We start from the raw sequence: 12,652 nt of genomic DNA, 5'->3' as shown, positions 1-12,652 counted from the left end.
AGGCTTGTCATCCAATGTAAAGCCACCTGATAAGGAAAGAATTGTAACAGAAAGTGACAGGAAAGATGGGAGAAATAGGAAGAGAGGAGGGAAGACAGAAAAAATATGATAAAAGTGAAGGATGAAGTTGGCAGCACTACATCAACTGAGTGGATGATGGTCACCACACACACACACACACACACACACACACACACACACACACACACACACACACACACACACACACAAAAAGCAGTGCATGTGTGTCATCAGATAACCTACACTACCATAATCCTTGGATAATTCTTTTGCCCGTGCTGAAGAGGTGGCTCTGTTGACATATGGCATCCACAGGCAGAGACGTACCAAGGGACAGGGGAGTCGTACCAAGAACCTAGAAAATCAGCTAGTCTGACATTTACCAAAGGGGTACTGTGTGTACAATTGTGGAGGTGAATATGGTGTGATTCCCAAAATACTATACAATATGAACAAGATGTGTATGCGTGTATGTGGGGGTGGGGGGGCAGAAGGTCTACCACAGCTGGAAAGGGGAACCTGGAAGCCTGAAACCTGAGAGGCCTGATCTTTACCATAGGTCTAATGTGTATGTAAAAAATCACAAGCAAAAGAGGCCTGGTTATTGAAGAATGGTAATAACAAGATGTAGCCTATGCACAGTGGTGGATTCAGCAGTTACACATACACACGGCACTGTGATTCAAATTAAACATTCTGTATTATATGAGATTTATTCTCATTAATAAAATATACAATTACATCTGCAAAACATCTGATCCTATTATTCTCAAGAAAAGATATATAGTATTTTATAACAATAATCAAGTATAGGTGTGTTAAAAGAGCTTCACTCCACCACTTTTTAACATGCTCTGGATTAATACAACATTCACACAGTAAAAATTTTTGTGTACTGTATTGATGCTTTAGTTTTTTAGTTGGAACACAATCTTGCAGAAATGATAATTTTCTTTTGTAATTCTTGAAGTGCCTGACCAGGACTCTTAGAGCAAGTCTGACACATACACAAAGTGTATATATATATATATATATATATATACACACACACACACATAAATGTTTAAGAAGTAAAACAAACCCACTTAATCATAAATGCACAAAGGTTAATAGTAAAGAAAGAATTAAATACAAAAGAATTTTTACATTGCACAATGGGCTGAGAAAATCCAGTAGTTTCTTTAGCTTGCTACTCTCAGGCTACATCATACTGTATTATGAGGCATTTGAAAGCAATGCATATTCCAACATGAATCAGTTATTCACTCAAAAATTTTCTTATCAATACTTACCCACTTACACTGTCTTATTCATTTGAACTAATTGCAAATTAGCTCAGGACTTGTTAAAAACACTGCAGACAGCAAATATTAAGTCATAGTTAGACATCATACTAAAATCTGCAATAATTTTGTCTGACATCAGTAAAAATCCTGGAATGTAAGAACACGTGAATAAAAGTTTCTGAGCCATATTACTACAATTGAGAAGAAAATGTAAGTCATCTATGAGACACATGTAGACACTGGAAGTGATTGAACTGTACCTTTACAGTGTTGGCAGCACCGATACAGAAAGATAAGGCATACTCCATCACCAACACATGCTTCAGAAAATAGCATAAAAAACTGAGGGTTTGTCCTTGACTTCACACTCTCAGTTTTATTAACCCAGACCTCAATCACTTCAATCATAGTCATTTCTTGGCTGAAAAAAGAAAACTATCTGCAGCTTCTTAGAGATGGCTTTCATTACAGTAGTGTATTGCTTTTACTCATTCAGTCTGATGACATTTTGTTTTCTGTTATCCCCAGACAATTTTACTCAGCTTTGGAGAAATTATTTGAACCGGAGGGGCTAATAAAGCTTCATTTTACCTCTTCAGTACAACAAGTCTCTCTAATGATGAATAAATGCATCAGAAAGCAACAAGAATGAACTAAAACACATCACCAGACTGACTGGGTTAACTATCAACACTACACAGAGAAGAAAGCTAAAGAAATCAAATTACCAAATACTTTAGATCTGATCTGAGTATTTGTCGGTTAAACATTTAAATATTATTCTACCAAACAACAGCTTCATATCTATATACAAGGAACATTACACACCAAGTTTGGCACATGCAGAAAAAATAAATATAAAAACCACAACACTATCAACAACTGTGCGCACCTTGGCACCACGTTCTGTAAGGAGCTGGTCACACTGAGGTTGGAACAGGAAACATTCAGAGCGGATTATGTGACTGTACAGGCCAAGGCAAAAGTTTGAAAAAGGACATTCTGTTTTGTATGACTTGTTCTACACATTCAGTTTCTCACTGTCATCTACGTTATGTTTGGCAATGAAACAAGGAATGTCTTGATCATGGTCCAGCAAAACAAAGAGTCCTTGTTCCAACTTTTACCCAGGCCTACACAATCACAAATTCTTTGATTTAAAATATGTTGATTCTGATCTCAATCTGACGAGGTCCTAAGAGGAAGAGGTGAAGAGGATGTGTACTCCATCTTGCAATTAGGTGCAGACAACACAAGCAGTAATGTGAAAATAAGTCAGATGCTGGCAGAGGCGACCAAGTCTGCAAAACTGTTTTCGTAAGAGTATCACAGCAGGTCTGACTTCACACAATGTTAAAGTCAGGTTACATTAGTCACTAAAGGGTTACATTCACATCATTATGGAGGGCTTATGGTATGTAACTTAATGTACAACCTTACATACTTTAAAAAAATGATGGATCATCTAAGAGTACATCACAACCTATAATGTAATGTGCACGTTAGTTTTCTTAACAATAACAATGAAAATCTCTGGATACAGACCCATCAAATGAACTTTTATTATTTACATTATTATCCTTAAACATATGAATGATTATTTACTTTTTTTCCCATAAACAGTACTGCCATTACACCAGGTTTTGAAAAAAAAATCTATGCAGCAATTATGGTACACTTTATAAATGAAAAATAATGAATAATTTTAAGAAATACCATACCACACTTTATAATCAACGTAAATTGAGCAATTACGTAACATTCTACCTATAGCTATATCATGAATTTCCAAAACAATTATTTTCTTAAATACTGATGGACGGAGCTAGTCACGTGTTTCTTTCATTTTACAACTGTCTTTTTTTATATACTTCCTTTCTACTGCATAAGAATAAAACATGGAATGATAATCTTGTACTCTTTCCTTAACTTGAGGATGAATGTTGCTTACAGTATGGAGTTTCATGTTTTACATTTTGTTGTAAAAAGACTACACTCTTATAGTACAAAATGAAACAAAATGCTATGACTACAACCCATATATATATATATTCTCTGATACCACTGTATACCATATATTTATATACATATACACATAACTTTGCAAGTAAAATTCAGTGAACATAATCACAGGACTTCAATGACCATAAGGGCATATTGTAATGTCCTATTATATAGAAAACACTGTGCTTTACTGTCTTTCATTGTAAGAAATTAAGAGCAGGGCCAACATGCACAGCATGAGCAGCTCTGCATCTTAATTTAAAGTGGGTTCAAGGGGTTAAGTACAGCCACTGGTAAAACTATTAAAAATGAGAATGTAAAACATGAATCTTCAGATGGTAAGCAAAATGACTAAGGATTGATCAAGAAGAAATAATTTACAGGCAAATGATATCTACAGAATATATAGTCACAGTATATTACGCTTGTAAATACTTGCTATATATGCTGGGATATCGATGAGTGATGAAGTGATGCAAAGTAGTAGAGTGTGCAGTGGTGTCTGAGCAATGAGTATGGCATTGCAGTGGCAGATCTAGGGGTGGGGAGGGACAGTGAGTTGATATTTGTCATTATTTTTTCCAGACTATCAGAAAACGAAACCTTTGGTTTTTTGTTAGTAGAGACAGCCGATTTATAACCAACAATAAGCAGGCAAACATTACTGAAAGGAAAAAGCAATGCAACTTTTCTCTCTTTTTTTTTTTTTCTTAATGAATCTGACCCCTGGGATGAGGTTCTATTGCAGAAAAAAAAATTACTGGACCTCCTCCCCCCCCACCCCCAATTATTTACTAACTGTTGGATCTGCCCCTGTATCATGTCTTAGCTCTGGTGCGGGTGGTCCACATGGGTTGGAAGGCCGTGAGTCTCCTCGAAGAAGTCAGGTTCATCATCTTTGTCGGTGCTGGCTGCAGCTTCCTTTCCATCAAGCTGTACAAATACAAAAGTAAATATGATGCTTAAAATAAACATGATATACTTGTAAACAGTCAGAACTGCATGAAGCATGATGTGTTAATAACTGTTGGCATATACTGCATTCTGTGTAAATTGTTCAGTGAGCAAATTTTAAGATGAGTTTTCCAATCAGTGTAACCACTACCACTGTTCAAGTTAAGTACTGGATATCACAGCATGCGGGGCTCAGATTAATAAATATCATTCCTAAATGTAATGAACTGAATCTTTTCTTCACAATCTCTTCATAAGATAACCCCTACCCCAAGGGGACATTGTATGACAGGCAAATGAGTGCCTCAGGGCTGTCACATGATGCTAGGGATTTCTTGTGAATGGGAGTGACATCTGGTGATCCAAACATGAATTACAACCTTTCCCCACACCAACCAGAACTAAGTGAGTCTGCTCCAGCTACCATAAAGGCACAGGATGTACAGTACACATTTCTCCCACAATATGCCCATATTTGAACTTCTATGCCATGCCAAATGTAAAATTTTCCACAGAAGTCCACTTCCTGTTTATCCATCGCCACAGCAATGTCAAGCAAGTTGGCAATAATTTCCTTCTTGCTATTTGCAGAGGAAAGACAACTTGATCATGGACATCCTGGTATTCTATGTAATCTTTTCCTTTCTGAAGTAAAATGTGAGTTGATAATGAGCAAATTTTCATATAAATGCCCAGGTGAGAGGGAACAGTATGCATCCCTTGTCTGGGATGTAGGGGTTAAGAGTAGCATGCATTTTCCAGTTTAGCAATACCTTCAATCCAATGCCACTTTTTTTTCCTTTTTTTTTTAATAGTTAGCTCCACATGATTGTATTCAGCTTAAGAAAGGCTTTGAACAGAGGAAGTGGTATACATCCTTCATTGACCCTATCACTATAAGAGATCACCAAGACATGTCACTGGATGGAAGGTATTAATACAACAGTAATTACAGTACTGAAATAGTAAAGTATGCAAATTCATAATGAAATATGTAAATTCTTAACACATAAATAAAAGTTTTGTATGCAAACACATCATGCAACAGCACACTATGAAAGCACAATTAAGAGACAGAGATTATTCAAATACTCTTTCACAGCTGAGACTAACTAAATGAGATGAAAACAGGATCTCCATGATGTAGAGTAAAAAACTGTAGAGAGTGCTCCTTGCATAAAACTACATGCTCTTGAATGATAAGATAAGGAGAAAATAATGTACAGTATATTAGAGACAGCATTCTGGAGACCTGTAGGAAATTTGCAGGAGATACTACAAGACAAATCTTTATCATGCTTCAATTGATAGCAAAAGAACAGACTTACATGTGAACCATTATCATTTTCCTATCTATTTGGAATGTAAGCTACAGCAAAGATAGAAAAGCAGATATTATTTATAAACTTCTGTCAGCATGAAGAGTAATTCCACTCCCTAATGGGACTGGAAAAAAAAAAAAAAAAAAAAGTTATATGAATATCACAATAACAAGATCTTAACACTTAACAACTGGGAAGGTAAATGAATGGCTAGAACACATGACAATTAGGAAAACAATGAATGAAAGAAGCCATATGAGGCTGTTGGAGATTCTTATTCAAATAATGCCACTCTGGGAATGTGAATAGCCACCCTCGCCTTACGTGTCTGGATTAAATAGCATAGTTCTAGCCCTCTACACTCCTGATTTTGGGGATCATGAGAAATGGATGATGGATAGAGAAGTCAGTTTCATCATCCTGGTCAATGAAAGTGGACTTTAAGTACGATACTGTACTGTATACAGATATGGAAAGTAGGGAGATACCTAAGTACTGTTGGAAAGAATTAAAATGATGTGTTGATGAAAGGAATGTGTGATATATGAAATGGATGAGCAAATAAATATCAGTATTGGCATATACATCAGTACAGAAGGAGTCTGTTGAATGATGTGTGAATGATACTTTTGTGGGAACACTTGTGTGAATGCAATAAAGAAATAAACAAAACAGTTTCTACAGAAGTTTATGCTAAAGAACAATGCTTCTCACTAAACTCTTTTTCAACTATAATTCACATAAGCAGAGAGGGGGAGATGAAATTAAGAGAAATTTATCATAGATTTTATAGCTGCAGATGCAAGATTTTCACTTTCTGGTACTGAAAATACTATTCAGTACTAGCCTGAAACCCTTTTGAGATGACTGAAGGATTTTCTGATTCTCTACAATATGTATTTTATATTCCACAATCATATCATTTTGTTACATAAGAATGTGAATCACCCTCAGATATGAGGCCTTGAATGAATGTGGTACCTTGGTATGAAGAGTGTACGCTATAATGGGGAAGTACTGCTTACCGCATTTAGCTCCTGGTTGTTAAAAGCATAAGGAAGAAGGTAGAGTCTGATGGGGATGAGAAGCATGAGGACGAAGGGGAAGCAGAGGGCAGCTGGGGACTTCTGCACAATCCACAGTACAATCAGCATGAGCAGTTGGACACTAGTGAAGGCATGCATCTTCCAGGTCCGTACCTTGAAGTAGAAAAAGTCAATTATAATAGCATCAAAGTTTATTGTATCTTATCTACACCATTAAAACTACACTGGATACCTTTTTCACCTTCTCATTATCAGGACACCTCTGGTATTTAATTTCTAATAATACTAGATTTCATTCAGCACAGAGAGCAGTCTTATGAGCCTGAATGTCAATGCTGTCACCATTAACTCTCATAATCAGAATACAGTAGGGCACCAGGTTTTGCCCCTAACAGGGATCGTGAAAAGTGCCGCCAAAGTTGATTCCGCCACAGTTGGGGCATTGACCTTATGGGAAATAAGCTAACAGGGACAGGGCCCCTAAGAAAACTCACCCCCATTGTATTTCCTACTTTAAATGTCCAAAAGTTTCCTGAAATGTTGCTATTAACATATTAAATCATAAAGTAACATTAACAATAAAACACAAAAACATCATAAAATACACTTAAATACAGTATGTATCAGCAATATTACTTACAGTGCACACACTTCCTCCATTCAAACATAACACTCACCAGAAAGACCTGGGTGAAGGGCTCAACCCCTATGAACCAGGGAAGTGGTATATGCCACGACAAAATGGGTGGCCGGAGAATGCTGTGTGACAGGAGGAGCCGCTAATATATTCCTGACAATGTTTGAACTGGCCACCATTTGATCTTGTCCCCAAAGGGTCACAGGAGACTCCTGCCACCACACACGAGTGTGAGTCAGTGTGTCCCGCGCCTCTGCCAGGTGTAGAACAATGTCTTCAGGTTCCTCCTTGTCTGGTTCCATCTCCACCACCCGTGGCCCGTTGCATTATCCACCCCTGCCATGCCCCTTTCTAAGGTTACTAGGAGAGGGCTCGGTGACAGTGCCATAGGGCGTGCCTTGGACACAACTGTGTCCAGTTTATCTAGTAGTGGAGAAGTTATCATGCTGAGAGCAAAGCCAAAGTCAGGGCTGCGCATACACGCACGAGTACATCCTGCCTCGAACGCCGAAAGTTACTGATTTTCTTCACGTCCTTACTCATCGACATGACCATCTGCAGATCTGGGGATGCATTCATTCACAAGATGAAGAGTTGGCGAGTAATATGGACTTTATTTGCTTCCCTAACCGCTATACTTTTCCAGATATGAAGGTTTGAAAACAGGTTATTCGGGGGAAATATGGCCAAACTCTGTGGATGGCCATGTACAAAACAATGCTGGCGTGTGAGGGTTAATGGACTCGATCTATCTATTGCCAGACGCCTCAATCCCGTTTGGGGTGGCCACAAACAAATCGCCTCCAAGTCACCCTGTCCCCCGCCATTTCACTGCCCTGCTCCCAACTCACACCCCCCTCTCTCATATACCTCTCCACCCCATCCCTCCATCTCATCCTCGGCCTCCCCCTCCCTCTTCCCCCCTCCACCTCACTCACATACACTCTCTTCGTCAGTCTTTCACCCTCCATCCTCTCCACACGGCCAAACCACCTCAGTGTCTTCCTCATAACGCTCCCTATCACATCCACATCAACACCACAACGTTCCTTTATATCCTCATTCGTCAGCCTATCTCTCCATGTGACTCCACAGGCTCCTCTTAAATAACTCATTTCCACTGCTCTCACTCTTGACTTGTGTCCTTCCAACAACGTCCAAGCTTCACTTCCGTACGTTAGAGTTGGTATCACAATACTGTCATGTAGTAACTTTTTCACTTCCATGCTCACTTCCCTGTTTCTTATCACTGCTTTCAAAGAACCAGCAACCTTTCTTCCCTGCTGTACCCTTTCAAGCACTTCACCCTCCAAACCTCCATCCTTACTCATCACACTACCCAAGTACTTAAACGTACTCACATTATCCAATTCCTCACCATCCAACCTCGCTGTACATTCACTGACTTCACCTCTCTCAAAGACCATCACTTTACTCTTCCCTACATTCACCTTCAGATTTTGTTTCTTACACACTCTCCCAAACTCATCCACCAAGCCTTGGAGCTCCCCTTCGATGCTACGGAGTATCCGCCATATTATTATTTTTTAACTCATCATCATACTTGCGTTTTTTCACCCCCTTGCAGTAGTCACACTTGGCCTTCCCTTTACTGCCTGCTGTTCCAGGTTCACACATTCCTACACTATTTCCACTATCATGTGGTCCACCTCCAGTTCCACTTGAAGCACAAGATGACATATTTCCATCAGTTACTAAACAAGTACCCATGAGTGTAACACTCAACCTGCGGACACATGGAACATGTGCAGGAAACAGGCCGAACCTGAGCGTTAGAAATGGTGTTGCCGTGGCAAGAATCCGAAACTTGTGGTGCAAGACGGTACGAAAAAGCGTTTTTTTGTCACAAACGTGCAATCAAGGGAATATTTCATGGCTGCCGCGAAAGTGCATTTTGTCACTCTGGATGCCGCGACGTCTGGTGCCCTACTGTAACTATAATATTTTATTTAAGTTAATGTCATTCACCTTTACTCTGAAAAGACTGAGTCATATTAGCCTGACAGTGTTAATACAAAGATGAGCTAGTGACACAGTACCTTCTCAATGCAGGGCATGTTGGGGTGGTGTTAACCTAATTACAACAATACATGGTGGCGACATGCTATCTCCTTAATGTAGAGTATGCTGGGTAGTCACAAGAGCCTACAAGTATTAAAATAAACCTGACAAAATAACTAGACAGTGGCACAGTACCTTCTTAACGTAGGGCATGTTGGTAGGGTGGTGCTTGACAGGCATCAGCACCAGCACGAGGCGCTCCAAGAACTGAATGCCAGCCGTTGATGATATTCCCATGTACAGGAAGACTCCAAACAGCACAGCTTTGGGCACTAGGTTGAGGACAGCAGCCAGAAGCACTGCAAGCCCAATCAATGTCGACACGACAATGGCACTCAATCGCTGCTCTGTAAAGATGATGGCACAATAACAGCACTTAACTATTGCTCTGTAAAGACAACGACAACACTGGCACTGACTCACTGCTCTGTAGTCAAGGATATAATAATGACACTCACTCTGTTCTGTAAAATCAATAGTACAACAATGGCACTCAATCCCTGTTCTGTGAAGATACAACAAAATTATGACACGCACTCACTGCCTTGTAAAGACAATGATGCGTAGATGACAATAATTTCTTTGTTAGGACAATGACAACAATGGCACTATAAAAACAAGCATATAACAATGATTGTGGTAGGTGGTGGCGACCATCATCCACTCACTTGATGTAGTGCTGCCTACTTCTTCCTTAGTCTGTATCATTCTTTTTCTGTGCCTACCCTCCTCTCTTCCTATTTCTCCCATCTTTCCTGTCACTTCTTATTGCTCTTCTTTCCTTTACAGGTGGCTTTACATTGAGTGACAAGCCAAATGGTTTCCTGTAAGCCAAGAAACCATTTACAATGCTGGGTGGTAACCATATAACCAAACCATACGTGTTCCCTAAGTGTCAACAAGTGGGTTGGTGGAGGGTTAGTGCCCCTCCCCGTAAAACAACTAACTCAAAGTCAAGTGGCCACCCCTTATGGGATTGTGGCGTCTGGCAATAGATAGATAGATAGATAGATATAACAATGACACCACTCTATAAAGAGAAACTAAGAACACTAGCACTCACTTGGTATAGACAATGGCACAACAATGGCATTCAACTCTCTGTCTCTGTCTCTCTCTCCAAGGTATTCTTTAAATATTTGTAACACTTTACAATTGATTCATCTAGCAGTATCTTGTTTGTTGCAGGGATGGGTGTTGGAATAAGATACAAATATATGATGCAGGACAGACACTGATAATGCTGACTGAGCTGCCCCTGCAACACACAAGAAATTGTCTAAATGGGTGGGAAAGGAGTATCATATTTGGACTACCCTTTGTGTGTGTGTGTGAAAGGAGGGGGGAGGTTATCCCGTATATACATTACTGCTGCTGTTTTACGCAGTTAAAGGAAGACCTGATGAATGAATGAGTGATTGCATACACACGTACCTTTGACACCAATAATCTTGGGCGATTCACCCGGAGCGTGGGTAGAGCTCATGATGGTGAGAGCAGAGGTGTGTGAAACAGTTCGTACACAAGCTGGGCCCATGAAGGGGGCACCAAAAATTCCAGAGACAAAGTTGATGAAGCATGAGAGCACAATATCAAAGTGGAAGCCAGACCCCTTCTTCATGTTGCGCTCAGGCTTGCCCAGGATCAAGCTGAGGATACGGAAAGGAAAGGGTTAACCCTTTTGCTAAAAGGATGTCTTTTTCAATCATGCAATCTCCTGGCAATTTTATTAAGCTAACAAGGGATCCTTCACAAATGGGAGGGATGAATACAACCTTCATTAACTCATTTACTCAATAATAATCCTCCTTTAGTTTGGAAAAAAAAAAAAAAAAAAAAAAAAAATAATAATAATAATAATGCTAGCCTGATTATATGGAAGATTCTGTTGCTGTGCAGAGGCAATTAACAAGAGCACAATATAATGCTCTAGTCAAGGGCAAGAATCACTAATAATTTTATCATCAACTTCCTGCCGTAACTAATGATCTGTTTTAGAAGGCATGACAGGAAAAGGAGGGGGTGAAGTTTTCCAGTGTCTGTTGTGTCTCCTATATATATATATATATATATATATATATATATAAGGGGGGGGAGGGGGGCTACTGTGAGGAAAATTCTTATGTTTCTTTTGTGCTTCCCATAAAAAAACAGAGAGAGAAAAAAAAAATTGTTACAAGAAGAACAAGACAGGGAGGTTACAGTATCTACACAGGTCCCTTGTTCTTCCTGCAAATCCAAGATATGGCAAGATATTCCTCCCTTGACTTTCTCAGGGTGATGCAGCGAAAGAAAATAAAGGCAGTACAACAGTGTAGACTCTAAAACTGTAAAGGTTATCTCACTAGTGAATGACAGCTCTTTGACAAGATATATCACTTTTTTAGGTCAGTCTATGGCAAGTGCTTATATTATCATGCCATACACCTCCAAAATATGGTGGAAATTCACATAAAACAGGCAGTGATAAGTAAAGATTTCTGTACAACTGAAATTCTGTTGCTCTACAATCACCGAGAATTTGATGTTTGTTGACTTTTTCTCCTAAAAGTGATAAAAAAGATCAACTCCTGATGGACTGACAAAATACTGATACAATCTGTTTATGTATGGAAAAAAATTACAGAATATCTAGTTACTTAACCCAATAATAATTTTCAACTGTTTCTGAATAAACTTGTTTGTAAACACTATACTAATAAGAGCATGAATGATTATGTACCAATGTTTACTGCTATATACTGGTAGCATAAAAAACTGTTTAACATATATTATATTCCTGCTATGCACACCAGTAGCTACATGATTGCAAGATTTTATATATCATCTATGGTCCAAGATGGGATGCTGTGAAATAAATGTAATGCTCCAGAGGTTCAAGGATCAACACAACCTAAATGATGACTGTACCATCAATTAATTACTGTATTCAGTATAAGTTATTCTATTATTTCAAGGGCTTCTCACATCAAATTACTCCACTAATGCACTAGTTTACACACTACTGCTTAAGCACAAATCACAGCTTACTGGCAAATATTTTCTTCAAGGAAGACCAGGAAGAACAGAAGGAGTGAAGCAGGGGCAGCCATGAATATGCACCACACAGGCAGGGGCTTGGTCACTCCCATGGGGTTGATCAGCCAGCCTCGCACCTCAGGGTTGGATGGCTTAATTCCCACTGGCATGGTCAGCTTGTCAGTGTAAGTGTCACGAATGAGGTAGTCCAGCAGCACCATCAGGGTGATTGAGATGGGCACACCAAAGTCACCAAGAGCACGCCTCACCTACAGTATACAA

At 39.2% G+C, this 12,652-nt stretch overlaps 1 protein-coding gene across 2 annotated transcripts in view; it reads right to left on the bottom strand.

The window, feature by feature from the left end:
* Positions 1 to 4,093: 4,093 nt before the first annotated feature.
* Ae2 (anion exchange protein Ae2) overlaps positions 4,094 to 12,652 on the bottom strand; it is a 167,256-nt gene continuing 158,697 nt past the window's right edge. For both annotated transcript variants that reach the window (XM_080284120.1, XM_080284119.1), the window contains 5 exons: positions 12,383 to 12,639; positions 10,787 to 11,001; positions 9,488 to 9,699; positions 6,613 to 6,786; positions 4,094 to 4,244 (listed from right to left, as the gene is read on the bottom strand). In XM_080284120.1, coding sequence (XP_080140246.1) covers positions 4,137 to 4,244; positions 6,613 to 6,786; positions 9,488 to 9,699; positions 10,787 to 11,001; positions 12,383 to 12,639 — 966 coding nt within the window. In that variant the 3' untranslated portion in view covers positions 4,094 to 4,136. The remainder of the gene's footprint in view (positions 4,245 to 6,612; positions 6,787 to 9,487; positions 9,700 to 10,786; positions 11,002 to 12,382; positions 12,640 to 12,652) is intronic.

Source organism: Coenobita brevimanus, chromosome 100 (assembly GCF_032717465.1).
Source record: "Coenobita brevimanus isolate Jiangsu-jjx chromosome 100, ASM3271746v2, whole genome shotgun sequence".
NCBI lineage: Eukaryota > Metazoa > Arthropoda > Malacostraca > Decapoda > Coenobitidae > Coenobita > Coenobita brevimanus.
This window is presented reverse-complemented; position numbering and strand designations above follow the sequence as displayed.